The sequence below is a fragment of the Castor canadensis genome, chromosome 6 (assembly GCF_047511655.1).
Source record: "Castor canadensis chromosome 6, mCasCan1.hap1v2, whole genome shotgun sequence".
Lineage (NCBI taxonomy): Eukaryota > Metazoa > Chordata > Mammalia > Rodentia > Castoridae > Castor > Castor canadensis.
Window position 1 is genome coordinate 110,556,938 of NC_133391.1, and position 17,251 is coordinate 110,574,188.

A 17,251-nucleotide genomic window follows, 5' to 3' on the forward strand; every position below is an offset into this window, starting at 1 on the left:
GAAAGTCCATATCAAATGTAAGAAAAATGATCTTTTCTATCAAGGTATTTGTTACCCTCTTAGATTACTTAAAAATTCCCTCAGGTCGCCATCTTAGGTGATTTGCATGTTTAAAGTGTCCTTGCTTCTTCCCGATTCCTGTACAACTCCATTACCTGCCAAACTGTATGCCCTAACCCATCCCCCAAGCCTTTTAGCCAATCGAGGGAGATTGTGAACCTTTGACCTGGACAAATCCCAGGTGAGGGGCAGGTACAACTGGGTCAGGGATATAAGGAGGATCCACTGTCAGCCATTTTGTGCTTACGTGTTTGCTTAGTGGGAGTGAGCACATGCTTGCACCTTCTTGATCAAGAGAAATTGCTTTGTCAAGATTTTCTGTCTCTGTGTGTCTGTTTTCAGCATTGGAGGGTTATCAATTCCAACATCAAACAATTCAGTTCAATCTAAAATTATAAACTTATCTTGGGCTATCATCATCAAAATCCATCCCCACCTGTATTCTTTCAAATCTTTTGTTATATAAGTTCGCAAATCTATTTTTGCAATTCTATTCTCCCAAATTTGACTTTGCAATTGACTCCTTGCAATTGCCTAAAGGCAATGAAGAAAATTGGCACCTCCTGACTAAGTAACTATCTCTGGTGAGGTTATCATGGGGTCTTCAAGAAAGGCAAGAACAGTTGAATCTCACATGAGTTGCTTCTGCTAACAAGAAAAAGTGAGTGTGGAGTGAGAGTTTCAATATTCTTAAAGTTGTCTAAATCTTCCAAAAAGTTACCATTTCTATTCTCCAAGTTTCTCTCTTTACAGTCCATATTCTCATATTCATATATGAGACCTGGCAGGTTAGCCTTTTGCAGAATCAGATGAGTCTGATTTCCACCTATGTCACCTTTTGACAAGAGGTAAGGGATCCCTTTAGAACCGTCATAGAAACTCCCCTAGATCTCTGTCCATGATGTGAGATGTGAATTTAAAATCTTGAAATATTATTTTTTTTTTCTCTGTAAACCATCCAACAGAGTTATAAAGAGCCAGCCCAGCCAACAGGCTATCACCCATACCTCAGGTGACTGTATATCTCAGTTGCACCATCCAGACTGCTGTTGAGGAAATTTTAATGACAGTCCCTTTCACTTTCAAAAGTATCCTAGTTTGAACAATAAATTATATTTACCTTTCCTTTATTGATAGCCTATCAAACAGTTATTCATAGCACCAATGAACACTCAAGGCAACAATGCAAATCCAACCTTCATTAATGAATGGCATGTGCTATCAGTTTATCATTCTCTAATACTAACAGAGTTTCCATTGGTTTTAACCCAAACAGTGCAGGTAATTGATCCTAAATTTCCATTTTCTTGAGAATCTGTTTCCTGCAATCATACTGGTACTAACACAAATCAGGAATCTTAATTGTAGACTATAAAATATATTCCAGATATCAAAACAAAAGGAATTTACTATAAAACATAATGATCTTACAGTATTCAGGGAGGTCTAGAACTAAACCTACATTCACAGTAAATAACAATGCAACCAAAAGAAATGCTCACCATGAGACTGCTTTGTCAGATACAACACTGTGATTATCACCCACTATTTGCCTAAGTTTGTCTCCAGGGTGGAATTAGACAGTAGACCTATATAATAGTTACGCAGGATATTCTAAACTTCTCTGTGTGTAACTCTCTACTCTGCATTGTTTCCGTCTCCAGTCTAAGTTTTGGGAAAGTGTATCTCCTTAGTAGAACCCAGATCATATATAAAACCATAGATAGGAAAATGTACTTTACACTTATGAGCTCTTTAACATAGAAGGTATATTTGAGAGGCTTTTGTGAGATGGAGAATAAACTAATCTTTATCTACCAAAAAAATTATGGGGGAATCCATATGGAAGAAAATGGTGGAAGAACATCAGTGGTTGCTCCAGAATTTCTAAGGAGGAGTTCAGGGGATACTATCACAGGGAAGAGGGATTGGAAGACTTGTCTTGACTGCATTTGCATAACAAGTGCACTGTTCTTACTTACTCTTCTTATTGTTTCTAGTGTGCCCAGGAGACTTACGGATGTCTACAGCAGACAAATGAGACTAACATCAGCACAGGACCAGATGGGAAAGGTAAGATATGCCCAGGACTCTAACCCCTGCTGCACAGATTGGGCTGTGCTGCTTCTGAATAACAAAGTAAACGACAAGAAGGCCCTTAAATGAAGTGTTCTACCTCATGAACAGGAATCTTCCTTAAACAGTTCTACAAAAGGAAGAAAATGACTATTTTTAAAGAAAATTGGGAAATAATTTCAAAAAAATGTAAACTATATTACAAAATAAGTTTAAAATTTGAACTTCCAGATAACATTGGGTTTATTATTTCTATTCTTATTATATCCAAAGTGGCACAGGCAAGGAGGACAAATGTGTTTTACTTTCTCGATATTGTATTATTTTCTCTTCTCTTTCTCTCTCTCTCTCTGTAGTTTTGGGCCAACCATAATGTTTATCTCTAGGGGACTGCTAAGATAACTTCTCATTGCCCTAAGTCTACCTAGGCAAAGCAATTCAGTGTGTATTTCCTTTTGTTTGTTTGTTTGTTTTTTTAATCAATCCAGTCACAAGTCAAGCAAACAGCACAGAAGAGAAGCACTGCCTTTCAGAGTCCATTGCAGGCATGGTGCTGTTACACATAGATTTTACAGATCTGTTGGCTCCTCAGTTCATAGCATTCAACCCCCTGGCTCCTCAGTAGCTCTTTCTCCTCTGCCATGTCTCTTGCTCTCAGTGGTGGGAAGTGGGCAGGAGAAGTGATGAAGTCGTAGTGCCGGTCCAGATATCGCAGATAGATGAGCATGTGCAGGGCATAGGCCAGAACCAGCAGAAGGATCAGGGACATAGCTAAGCCAATCAGAATGGCTGGTGAGAAGAAAGAGGTGCAATCTCGGGCCTTGCCAAACTGCCCCTCCTTGATGGTAAAGCCTTGGATCTGTCAGGAGAAAGAAAATAGCTAATGCGACTTATGCTTTCTTTCCTAAAACCCAATTCCCACTTGGGCTAGTGGTTCTGGGCCCCTAATGAGACAAATTTAATATACAATCACCACATTTGCTAAATAATTTAAGCACATGATCTGACAAATATGATTATGTTTTTGGAGTCAGTGACACTTGATTTTAAATCTGGACTGACCCAGAAATTCTGGGATGGATGGCTGTCACAATTAGGTTCATGAAATTCAAGACTGAAATAAAAGTTCTTTTAGTCTGACTCTTAGGAATATTCTAGTCCATGTAAAACCACAACTACTTGAGTCTCTCAAAGTATGTGCTAAATTTGTAAGTGTGGGTGTAAATTTCAGAGATAAAATTTTAAGTCTTGGTTCCTGGACCTTTTTTACTCTACTGACAGGTAACAGATGGGAAAAGTCTTCTAAGAATATCGTGATTCCTGATGAGGTAAAACATATATAAAAATAAAAGGTAACATTTATTGAAGGCTTTTTATGTACTAATCATTGCCTTAACTCATTTAGCACTCATAGGAGCCTAGAAGCAAGTTACTATTTTTCTCTTATAAGAAGGAAACTGAGGCACAGGAAAGAAAAGTAACTGACCCAGAGTCACATGGCAGTAAGCACTACAAAGATTTCAATCTGGACCATCTGGCTACAGACTCAGATTCAGGTTATGAGTCCATAGCTGTTGATGTGTGCTGTCTCTTCTTCCTCTTGTCACTATCTGTCCCTCTTTATCAGTAGTACAATAGCCCCCTCTTATCCTCAAGAGATAAGTTCCAAGACTACCAGTGAATGCCTGAAAGTACAGATACTAAATATTTGGTCCACCATTTCCATTGGTTCTGCATCTGTGAATTAAAAAAACTATTCTAGGGCTGGGTGTGGTGGTGCATGCTTCTAATTCCAGCTACTCAAGAAATGGAGATTGGAGGGATGGTATTTCAAGCCAGCCCAAGCAAAAAATTACTTGGCACTAATCTCAACAAATAAGTGGAGCATGATGTAGGTAGATAAGTATAGGCAGGAGAATTATAGGCCAAAACCAGGTAAAAATCACAAGACCCTATCCAAAAAATAATTAAAGCAAAAGAGGGCTGGAGGCATGGCTTAAGTAGTAGAGCACCTGCCTAGCAAGTGCAAGGCCCTGAGTTCAATCCCTACTACCACCAAAAATTAATTAATATTTAAAATAAAAAAATTGTACTTTCTTTTCACTGTTCTCTAAAGAATACAGTATTTGCATAGCATTTACATTGTATTAGTATTATAAGTAATCTAGAGATGATCTAAAGTATTCAGGCAGAGGTTGTATGCAAATACTATATACCATTTTCTGTAATGGGCTTCAGCATCTGTGGGTTTTGGCGCCCCTGGGGGAGCAGCAGCTCTGGAACCAGTCCTCTTTGGATCCTGAGGGATGCCTGCATGTTATTCTTAGAATAAACCAGAATGAGCAAGGCTGCAGAATAGAAAGCAGCCTTTGGTACACATACCTCAACCACCTTCACCATACCACCTCTTTCCTCGCCTGAGTTTGCCGTCTGTCGTCTGTTTGCATTATGGGTGTCTTTGCAAAGCCCACCTGTGACACACGGGGCTGCGTTTACTGGAAGGATGCTGTTTGAGGACACACATTGCAAAACCCAGTGGGAATTACTTCTCACGGGCAGTTTCCAGTAGTCTTAGGGACCCTAATGCTGGCTGCTTCAAGATTTCCAAGCTAAATTGGTGTGCTACATCCTGTCAGTGCAGACAGATAAACCTGTTGTTTTTATGAACCAACCTCTCTAGTGGCTTCTAATTGAGCTTCTGGTCTTTTCTTCCTTTTTAAAAATTCTTTACCCCACCGTTTTTGCCCATTTGTTTTGCTTTGCTTTTTATAAATTGTAAAAGATATATAACATAAAATGTATTACCTGACCTATTAACGGAGGTGACTTAAAGAGGTATTACTAATCCATATCTCACATGGTTCTGGATGTTTCATATATATGAGACCCTGTGTTCTTTACACCCATAAAGATAGGTCAGAGGCAGATAGAATTAAGTAACTTATTCAAGCTGCTGAGTAGTAATTTGAAATCAGGTCTGTCTGACTCCACAATGCAAGTTCCTTCCCTTCCCCAGCAGCCTCACATCAACACTACACCTCTTCCAGCCGGGGGAGGGGGGGTGGACGGGAGCTATTTCTATATGTGATATCCACATATATGGATGGGAAGGCTGGAAGTGCCCTTAAGAGGAACATGCAGAGTCATGCATGCTATTTCAGTGAGTTGGAAGAACAGGCTAGCTTTTTCCACAGAAACAAGATAGAGGAACTTGACAGAAAGTCTCTCAGCCCCAAGACTATTCTGGTGGTGAAAAGGAACCTCTTACACTTGCATGACTTTCCCCAAATACTTTCAAGATCTTTGGGATATTTTTGACTCCCTGGCCAATGACTCCATTCCTATGCTAACTGCCAACACCTCACTCACACTACAGACACTGATAGGATCACTGCTCCACTCACTGGCAGGAAGCAAATAATTGTTTCACCATGCCTGTGGCCAGAAGAGCCAGTCCAGGAAGTGTCAGTCACCACCTGACTGGGGTTTAGAGAGATAATCATCAGGACTGGATAAACCTGAAGGTAAAAGCCAACCCTGGGTAGGGAGTAGGGGTCATTTCGTATTTTGCTTATCTTTTGTTTCAGATGATTGCAAACAAACACTGAGTTTCTTTGGCACCAAATACACAGGTGTACTGAGGACAGGCTTCACTTTATTACCTGGAAATCAATAAAAGTGACTTCCCACAGACTTGACGTGCCATCTGTGTCACTGGGCAACAGGAGGGCATCATGGCGCTGCAGGTTGCTGACGCGCTGACAGTGGTAGGAATAACTTGACAGGGCATATATTTCTGTTGCATTAAAAGTTGCTTGGATCGAATTGTTGAAAATAATCTCAACTCTGTGCAAATTAAACCAACTCTGGCTGGACAACTTCTTGTAATTGGTGAGGATGAATCTGAAAATGATTTATACATCAGTATTACCCCCATTGCACTTTTAATGATGCAGAGCCTCATTTAAGAACAGTACAATGGCGCCCTCTTTTGTCAGGTGGTGGAACCAACCTGAAGAGAGGCTTCATTTGGGTTTTGAACAAGAGCCTCTGCTCCTTCAGAAGCAGATCCTGAGACAGGATGTGCATTTAAGAAGCATTTGGGGGAATTCGTTCACGCAAAATATGTAGAATGACAAGAAGAGAAATGACAGAGGAGGGGACGGCAGCTAAAATTGCACATTATCAAGCAAGTTTTCACTGCTTAATGCCCATGAAGAAGCCTGGGAGCCAAGATGAAAAAAAATACGCCTCTGTGCTCCCTCACCTGAGTGAGAGGAAACTGGGGTATTTACACTTCATGGACTAGGGATGGGAGGCAGTGGGCCCCTTTGGCCAAAGAGAACTTTTAGGCAGAGAGAGTTTGGCCGCTGAGGTTGGGTATGTGAGGTTTAGTGCTCTTCATGGAAAGGTCCAACTAGATACAGATGGGGTACTAATAGTCTGTGCAACACAACTTAGTCATTAATAATGATAATAGAGCTATTTTACATTGGAAATAAAAGTGCCATTATAGATCAAAAATATTCCTCATTTCTGTACCAGATGTGTAGATAAGTTTGGGCACCTAGTGGGAGTCTATTTCCTTACAAAGTTTCTCTGAAAGACTTGGGGAGTAGTCAGTGGTAGAGCACTTGTCTGTCATATGCAAGGCCTTAGGTTCAATCTCCAACACTGCAAAAAGAAATTAAGTTTCTCTGAAAGATGGTGTCATGGTGGTGTACATCTGTAATCCCAGCTTGTAAGAGGTGTAGGTAAGAGGATCATGGCCCAAGGCTGGCCCCAGGCAAAATGTGCAAGAACCTATTCACAAAGCATCTAAAGCAAAAAAGGGCCTGAAGGCAAGGCACCTGTCTAGCAAGCTTGAGGCCTTGAGTTCAGATTTCAATACTGCCAAAAATATGGTAGTGTGTGTTTTCTAAATTAGTATCATGGAAACACTAGTGTCCCATGATAGGTAGGCAAACATCCTGAGGAAGAAAGTTTCCCAAGGTTAATCACAGGGAACACTGGCTTACTCAAAGTAACAAAGTGCAGCAGTCTTCCTTAAGAGTATGTCTTCTCAGAAACTTGAATGGATAAATTTACAGGGTGGATTTCCAAGAAGAAGGTATGGTGTGTAGTCATTCCCAAACAGGTTTTACTAGAGAAGCCCTTTTCTAGAGGATCTTATAAATGTCTTCACAAAGCAGAAGTGCTCCTTTGAGCACAGCTTAGGAGAGAATCCCCTAGCACAACCTGCTAGTTTTCTAAGTAATGTTGAAGACAAAACTGCTAATCTCTACTAAAAGGCTCATCTTATAGGAAGGAAAGCATTATGTTTTTATGAAAAGAAAATTTAATGCCTTCAAATTTCTCCATTCCCAACTGCATGGATAAGCCACTGCAAGTGCATCCTTCTACCCATAAATACAGAAAAATGAAGGCTTGTGTTAGTTCAGATAGTAGAGACTTATTCATTGTAGTTAGATAAGTGTGGTTTATTATAAGGAGCTATAAAGAATAACTTTAAACAAGAGCCTCAATCCTTGGGGCTTTATTTATATTTTTCTTTTTGTTCAGAGGAAAAGAGGATCATATTCTCTGGTTCATGTGCTCTTAAGTCCCTCTCTGAAGAGGAGGGGGAGTAAAAGTGTTTGGATAGGAATTAAATAAAGCATTTCTATAGGATTCCATTGTACATAACCACTGAGTTTTCAGTGTAGTTAAGATAGATATGGTATTTGATATATCACAGGCTTGGTACATAGCCAGCCTTTGATTGTCACATGTGGAATTGATAAAGTAAACAGAACTAACCTGATGTGCTGAAACTGTAGTACTCCAAAGTGGTATCCTACCTACCTTATACCAATGTCTTTTGGAATTTCAGTCTCACCAAACTTCAGAGACAATCTAAGAAAAGAGAAACAATATTATCCATTAAAATGGGAATGAACCTGACTTCACACAATAACCCAAAATTATCTTAGAATGGGTCATAGACCTAAATGTAATGCCTAAAACTCAAAATTTATAGAATAGTCATATGATCTTGGGGTAGGCAATGGTTTCTTGAAAAATTAAAAAAGCATGAGCCATAAAAGAAAAAATTAGTAAATTTGATCTTATTAGAATAAAAAAACTTTTGTTCTTTGACTGGTATTTAATAAAACAGGTAACACAGAGAACAGGAAATAATTATATACAAAGGACTTTATCTAGGCTATAATAAACTCAACAACTCAGTAAGAAGACAACCCAACTTAAAAATAATCAGAAGACTTGAACAAACATTTTATAAAGCAAGATACATGAATAGCCAATAAGAACATGAAAAAATGCTCAACATCATTAGACATTAGGAAAATATAAAATAAGACAGGATGAATAAAACTTAAAAACTGAGCTTATAATCTTTTAATACCTATGTTTATTCACATTTTCCTGAAAATAAACACAAGATTTTCTGGATCCAATACAGATTAATTATGACTTCCTCATAGGAATAAGAACACTAATTCCCCAGTTTTTCTCCCTGGCAACATATACACACTGGGTTTTATAACAGAGGTGAGGAACACCAAAATTATGAATCTGGGAGTTATATATAGGAAAGGGACATTGGTTCTTTCTTTACCTCCTGAGAGAGGGAGAGAAATATCTGCTTCTTTAGTGTCAATAAATTCTCCTTGGGAATAAAGATGGAAGATCCTGGGTACCTACCCTAGAATATAAGTAGAAGAATTTAATTAGCCCTTGGATGGGAGCAAATAGCTCACCATAAAGGACACATGACTACAGGTCTAATATCCTTGGTTCATAAACAAATGTCTCCGATAAGAAGATAAGATATGTCTATTTGGGTTTCCATCCCCTAGAATGTCTCTGTGGTCCTGGGTTTCATTATCCTTTGGTATATAAGCACCTTGCTCTCAGGAGGTAAATCTCTTACTAACTCCAAGACTTATGTTTTAATCCAGGTCCTGGTAAAATTTGTTCTGAAGTCACTAACCACTCACACTGACACTTACAAAGTGTCAAGAGAATATAAAACAACTGGATGAAATTCACTTACCATGCTGGCGGACAAATAAGATGGTGCAATCACTTTAAAAAGCATGTACAGATGTTAATTTTCATGCTATATGACTTAAGACTTTCTACTCCTATGTGGAATGACAACTAAGAGAAACAAAAGATATATTCTTCCATAAAGACTTGTACATGAATGTTCATATCAAGTTATATAAATATATTTTTTGTCAAGTTATATAAAAACTGGGGGAGAGAAATTTTCCATCAACGGGTGAATGGATGAGTTGTGATACATCCATACAATGGAAAGCCATTCAGAAATGGGAAGAAGCACTCATTGATATATGTGACATTATCTAAATCACTATGCTAAGTGGAAGAAGCCAGACCAAAGAGTGCACACTTTACAACTTTATTATATTATTTTACATAAAATTCTAGAAAATGCAAGCTTATCTTTAATGACAGAAAGCAAACCAATGGTTATCTGGAGAGGTGGAAGTGGACAGAGAGATGAATTATAAAGGAGAACAAGGAAAGTGTGGGGCATGATCAAAATGTTTATTGTTCTTGATTATGGTAATGGTTTTATGTAAAAACTGATAAAAATTATACACTTGAATATGTGCAGTACATTGTATTCCACTAGTATTTCAATAAAGTTGGAAAATGACAAGCTAAATAAATAATTGTAGTGGTAAAATGTGAGAAATGTAAATATGAAAAAGATGTTGCTGTCATATTATAAAGCAAAAAAAAAAAAAGCAAAAGCAGATAGGTTTAAAAGATCCAATTATAAGACTAAAAATACCAACATATATCATCTCATTGTTTGATCCCTCTTATCAAGAAATAGAACTATCAATGACTCGGCTGAAGTCTATCTTAATATTATTTATAGGGGAGGGTGGTGATGTTTACAAAGTAAATCATATAACAGATTGATAAGAGAAATATTTGCATTTCCTCACATCATAAACACAGACACCTTAGATGTACTCATTTACAAACACTTTGAAAGCTTATTTGCTCAGGAAATCAAGTCTTCAAGAGGCCTTATCCCTAACAGTATTGATAGTCTGCTGCAAATTCCCATAATCCTGGTTTCAGCAAAAGCTCATTAGCATGCTCTGCCTTGCAGTAAAGAACCTGAGGCCTGATTTCAACAAAGCAAATTCAACGCTCATTCAGCGAAGAGCTTTTAAGGGCTCAGTACTGCACCATCAACTGGGAACATGATGAAGATATGCAACCCGGAGCAAGAACTGGAAAAGGGGAGCTTTTTTTTACTCTTTTAAGTGCCTTACTTACACATTTAAAACAGATTCTGAATTCTTCATAATATAATTGCCTAACTTTAAAATATATGCAGATGCTGGGATTATGTTCTATTCGCAGGACTTTCACTATTTAAAAGACTTCCACAGCAAATCTCCCTGCCAAATTTGCCACTCCCTGAACATTTTGTTTCCAAGAGCTGAAATACGTCATTTTTTAAATATGTGCTTTTGACCCTACATGGTTATGTCGCTGCTTGGGTTTGTTCTCTTGGCAGCTACCATTCTGATCCTTTTAAATTGAAGATTTCCTCACCAGCACAACAAAGGAATCTCATTAATCTAAGCAATTCCCAGGAATCAACCACAGGAAGCCTCAGCAGCTGGTCCTTGAACACCTGGCTTCCTGAGAAGCCTCCTGCTTGTGCTTTTTGGGTGGGCTGTCCATGCTGCCAGCACTCTCACCTGAGCAGCTCTTTAGGAAGTGGGTGCTGCACACTCAGGGAACACATCTGCATAGAATTCTAAGGTGGTGACCAAGAAGACAAAATATCAGGTCCTGCTCAATTATTAATTTATGTATGGTGACAACCAAAGCTTAAGAGGCCTCTTCACTGGGTAATTTGACACCATTTCACTCTACAGTAGTGTCATTAGTAGTTAGGAAGAAAAAGAACACTACTTTGGATAGCACTTGACAAGTGCTTGACAAGTTCTCCTATCTTGGAGATAGGGCCAAGAAGTACAATGTCATTTTTAAAGAAATTTTAAAAACCAGATCTACTAGCAAACTGTGAGAGTGTAGTAAGTTTCCTAACCTCTTTGAACCTTGATTTCCTCACCCGAAACAGGTGATGATGACCTGTGAGTCAGAGTTAATGTGAGGAATAACAGATATGTGGCCTATAAAGACCTCACATAATGCCTTTTCATTACAGTGAGTAGATGCCATTATCTCCACTGACAGATGGCAATACTGCAGGTCCTGTTTGCAAAGTCACAAAAGTCACTGGCAGAACTGGCCTAGGAGCCAAGTTTCTATTCTTTCCAAGTATAGGTTCCCAGTGAGCAGTAAGGTCTCCAAAGTTCAATAAATAGCTATGGTGCACTGATTCTCCCCACAAATGCCCTAGGGTCAGGATAAATGGAATCAAGGCAGGCCAGTCATCCAAGGGCAGGCAAGATTATCCCCAGGCAATTCTCTCCCCATACAACTGACCACAAATAAAGAGCCCTGTAGGGAATTAATTAGAGCCTTAGGGGAAAAAAAAAGTCCAGAGCTCTTAGTGCTGGCATCTCTTTCACAGTCTTTAACAGTTGTGCTATAACATGATAAACAAATCTGGGAGGATTATGATGCTTATTCTTACAATTCTTAACTCCCTACTAAGAGATAGTCATTCTGAAAAAAGAAAAGATTGTCATTCTAAATAGCAAGACACTCACACAGACTCATAATATGACTTTTAAGTATATATTCATATAATTCATTTTAATTTTTGAATGAAAAATAAAGTTCAGGAATAAAAAGTGTTTCCAGCCCAAGTAGATAAAGTATAAAAGGAACACACACATGCATACACATACAGTGTGTTAGGGTTTATACAAAGCATCCTACAATCCCAGGCCAAAACTAATTCCAAGAATCTTCCAAAACCATTCATTGTTCCAGCAAATATTGAAAAGGAGGTTTATAGGATACAAGTGGAACATGTCATGTTTCCTCCTCTTGAAACAAAACAAACAATATAAGACAAAAACAGAGAAAGGCATTGGAAATTGATTTTTTCCTCAAAAGGATTATTTGTTTAACCTGCTTATCTCAAACCAAAACTAATTATTTTAATCAAGCTGAAATGCCCTAAAGAATTCTCTGAAATTTGGCCATTCAGAGGTACTCTAACATATTTGCAAGCAGGCAGTGTTCCACAATTTCAGAACTGTCTCCTGAAATCAAACACTTGTCCCGGCTAAAGTGAGGCTTCTCTGTTTCACCCACCAAGATCATATGTGACCTGCTGTACCACGTAATTTCTTCCATGATGTGACAAAAGAAACCTAACATTTGGAGTTGAGACTAAGCCTGATATTCTTTTCTTTTCATTTCTGTCTTCTAGAATAGGTTTGTGAACCCTCATTTTAAAAACTCATTTTCCGTAAGTTGTTATGACAACTAAGGGTTCAGGAGAAAATTGCCAGGAAAGAAATAACATTGGTAAAAGTTCGTTTCTGACTTGTTCTTTCATTTAGACATTACATAGTTCCTCAAAGATGAGTGTCAGGGTCATATAAAAGGTAGTAATCTTTTCTGAAGTAACAAACTGGATGCTCACAGTTAACTGACTGCAATAACTCTAAGGACTTCCTCAAGCAGAGGGATTAACTTACACTGCACTTTCGTCACTACATGTTGAGTTGCCAGTGTCCACTGCTGTCTTTTGACCAAATGATTCATCTGTAAAGTCCAGCCAGGTCTGATTCTTAAATTTAATTGTGATTCTTTTGGCCCAGAAAAGAATGCAGGGAATTCCATCAATGGAGACATTAACGGGGTTATGATGGCTGAATGCATTCCAGTGTTCTTTTTCTGAACGCCTGATTTTGCTCACATTGTCATTGAGAGCCTAATTAATCAAATAAAGAAATTTAAGGGATTAATTTGTGTCCAAAGTACAAAAGACTTCCTAAAAAGAAAAAGGGCTAATTCACATTTGTAATGGTGGATACATATTATTATATATTTATTAAAACCCATAAAATGTATAATATAAATAGTAAACCAATTACTCTTGTGCAAATACAGATAAAAGAAAAAATTAGTTAACAGGAGGAACAACCCAAGTTCACAGTAATCAAAATGCACTGCTACTATAGTGATCCTTTCTGAAAAGCAATAAAACTTGATATTGTAATGAAGCTATAAGAGAGAGCAAGTAAAATTAATGACAGTACATGTTTGGTACCTGTGGGTCTGTGGCTCCGAGGAGACCACCCTCACTCAGGATGCACAGAGTTCAGTACTGTGCTCTGGATGCTTGATTCATGTTTCCCATAAGACTCCCCAACTTCCACTGAAGACATGCTGCCTTTCAACAAACCTAAAACTTTTACTTTATCATTTAAACTAAGTCCATTCACCTTTTCCTTGCTCTGGGGGCACCATTTGCTTTTTGGGAGGCATATCTTCACAAAATTCAGGGCAGGGAAACACTCAGCCAATCACACAATGATTTGAACACAGGTGACATAACAAGAGACTGACTGGGAGCTTCTTGGCTGAGCCACATAATGCTCACATGGAATTTAAAACTTTTGATTTAGAAATTTCTTTTTCTTTTTTATTACTATTTTTGAACATGCTTGGTCAGAACTGTGATAATAAATCCACAAATAAGGTGGGCTTATTGCACTTTAAGTTTTTCCAACTATCAGACTACCATAATACATTTAACACCTGAAGTTCACACAAGCTCTTATTAATATATTAACATGTTAAGTTTATTATTTATATTTTCACAGTAGCTCTGACATCGTTGAAAAGTGTTTAAAATGTTTTAAAGACAGATTACAATCTAATTTCATGATGCATCCATACCTGTGTGACTGGTATTGTGAAATTCTGGACTGTTTTCATATCTCCATTACTCTGTTGATCTGTGAAATAAATAATGGTGTGAGTATGTACTCTAAATATCGCCAGTTTACTGTAATTGAATGATAGCAATGCTAAGCACTGTGAAATATATCACATTTAAGCCTCTTTTGGCTGATAATTTGAAAGACATCAGATTTTTCACAGGAGGGACTGTATGTACAAACACCACTGGTCAGAGAGGCTATCATAGAACAAGCCTGTCTTAACCCATACCCCTTAAGAAACCACAAAGGAAATGACAAGTCTTACCACTCTTTGTAACCACTTCTTTATTTGAAGGTGTTCGAGAACTGAAATTGGAAAGAAAATTTTATACCTGAGAAAATATCTACAGTTCAGATTTTTACAAGAGTTTTAAGAAGTATATTCAGTTTATTACATCTCAGTCAGGAAGAGCAGAACCTTAGCCTATCAAAACCATTCATTTTTAACTGTGATTTTCTGATTTAATAACTAATACATGCTCTTCAAGGAAAATACAGGATATGCAGAAAAATTTAATGAAGAAAACATTTTAAATCAATATTGATCCTTATTCATTGGATATTATAGAGAGCCTACCACATGCTAAGCAATGTGCTATACATTGAGGTTTAACCAATAATAATAATATTAAAATAATTAGGCAAAATAAAATATCTTACAATAAAATTTTATACTACACTATATTGTTAATATAGTAAAGCCAAAATATTCAATGCTTATTATTTTAAAAAAGATTCAATTGCCAAAAAAGATATTTCTGAAAATTATGAGAATAGAAATTATGATTATATCCTTCCAGTCTCTCTATGCACATATAACATGCACACATATGCCATATATGTTAATATACACATATATTTACTATTTATGAAACTTAAACATTGATTTTTATAAGCATACTTTTTTATATCTACAATTGTTTTTTACTCTAAAATATATCACAAATATTTACCACTGTTATTGCATTTTTCTGATAGAATTTTGAATACCATGTAACATTACATCATAAAAATGTATCCTAATGTCTTTAACCAAATTCCTTTCTAAGTTGTGCTATAGTTTGGATGTGGCTTGAATGTCATTGTGACTGGAGACTTGGTACCCAGGATGACAGTAAAAGGTAAATGAGCATGTGCAGTAGTTCTTGTCCAACCTGTTGGTAGTTCTTGTAAAAACACTGTTACAAAAGGAGAAAACCTGACCCCTGCTGCTCATTCTGCTTTTTGGCTCAAGATGTGACTCCTGTTCCCAACATGCACTCCGCCACTGCCATCTGTCATCTGCATGGTACCCTCCACCAGAACAGAGTCAAAGCAAGCACCATGCCCTTGAACTTCCAAAACTGTGAGCTACGTATACTTCTTGTCATAAGTAGCCTATATCAAGTATTTCATTATAATATTGAAAAACTAATACAAGGTTTTTTCCCAACATTTTGGTATTATAACAATATTGCTTTTAACTTGTTGTGGATTATTTGTTCATACTCAAGAGATGTTCTCTAAAACAAGTTCTTAAAGCGAAACTGTTAACTTAGATATATACAAATGTTTTATCACTGAACATTCAAGTATATGAAAACATAAGCCAAAATATTCAAAAAAACCTCTTACATATCTTTACCTATCACAAAGCTTTAGTAATTTATTTATAACCAATCTTGTTACACCTATAAGCTTACCCATTTCCCCCGTGATATCACTTAAAGAAAATATCAGAAATTACATCATTTCAATATATTTCACTAAAAGAAAAGAACTTTAAAAAATATAATACAATTTCATCTGTAAAATATTGATAATTTCTTTTACATTAAGTATTCTCAGTGTTTAAATCTCCAGTTGCATCATAACTGTCCTAAAAATTTTAACTTTATTTATTGCACATTTTAAGTTTTTCACAAGTTGCACTTATAGTATATAAAAAGATTGATCCCAACTCTCTGCTTAACAATTCTTATGACCCATATGTACTGCTGTCATGTAAATGCAATATTTTATAATTAATGAGTAATATATATTATGTATGTATGTATGCAAAACATCACTGAAGTTGTTAAATCTGTATCAAGGTAAAGTACTTTAGAATTAATTATATGAATTACAATGAAATGTCCTATTGTCTATATATCTGATGAGAATTTCTGAAGAAAACAAATTGGGGATGATGATGTCTACCAGCAGTCCTTAATAACTTAATACATGCATATAATTATTAATTCATTTCTATAAACTTCATTGAGTTATCACTTATGTACAATAATCATTCATACAAAGTATACAAGCCTCTGAGTTTTGACACAGGCACATACTCATAACACCACTGCTACAATAAAAATACAGAATATTTATATCAACCACAAACACTTCCCAAGCATTTCTGCAGTGTTCAGATGTCATCTCAACCCTCAGACCCAGGTAAGTACAGACTGGCTTTCTGTTACTTTAGTTTGTATCTTCTAGAATTGTACGCTAATAGGATCATATAACATATATTCTTTACTGTCTAACCTCTTTGTTTTAACATGATGACTATGAAATTAATGTATATCATTGAATGTATCAACAGTTCATTCTATATTATTGTTAAGAACTATTTCATTATACAAATATTCCACATTTTATTTGTCTGTGCACACACTGATGAACATTTAGGATGTTTAGGTTGGTGCTACCACAAATAAAGATGTAAGAACTTTCATTCATAGAAGTTTGTGTGGAAGAGGTTTTTTTAAATATTTTGCAGGGCTGAAGATTGAACCTAAGACCTCACGCGTGAAAGGCAAGCACTCACCACGGAGTCCCACCCTAACCTGGAAGATATTTTTGTTTATAGTAAGGCTCATATGAGTGGGGTTAGCATGAATCAGTCCTCTTAGTGTCTAGGAGCACTAACAAATTTATTTCCTGAGCACCAAAACTAAGACTCCCACCAAAGTAATCATGAAATTATAATAAGTACATGCTTTAGTCAAAATTTAGTTAAACTCTAAATTCTATAATGCAAGTTAAAATGTTACTGAATGAATCAAAGAAAAACTAATATCCAGACCACAGTTCTTGGAGTGCTTCAAGCTTTCTAATAATATAACCACAAAAAATATATTTTAAATTTTCTTTATATTGAATTTTATTAAAAAATCATATTTCATGATACCAGGTTATACATTCAATTTAAAATT

General features: G+C 36.7%; 1 protein-coding gene across 3 annotated transcripts in view; it reads right to left on the bottom strand.

Annotated features, from left to right (window-relative positions):
* Nucleotides 1-1,103: 1,103 nt before the first annotated feature.
* Nucleotides 1,104-17,251, bottom strand: part of LOC109695465 (V-type proton ATPase subunit S1-like protein) — a 32,809-nt gene continuing 16,661 nt past the window's right edge. For 2 of the 3 annotated variants that reach the window (XM_074077157.1, XM_074077158.1), the window contains exons 2-7: nt 14,335-14,375; nt 14,026-14,084; nt 12,819-13,054; nt 7,981-8,031; nt 5,799-6,039; nt 1,104-2,995 (exon numbers count right to left, since the gene is read on the bottom strand). In XM_074077157.1, coding sequence (XP_073933258.1) covers nt 2,693-2,995; nt 5,799-6,039; nt 7,981-8,031; nt 12,819-13,054; nt 14,026-14,064 — 870 coding nt within the window. In that variant the 5' untranslated portion in view covers nt 14,065-14,084; nt 14,335-14,375 and the 3' untranslated portion in view covers nt 1,104-2,692. The remainder of the gene's footprint in view (nt 2,996-5,798; nt 6,040-7,980; nt 8,032-12,818; nt 13,055-14,025; nt 14,085-14,334; nt 14,376-17,251) is intronic. The other variant, XM_074077156.1, reaches the window with a different exon arrangement.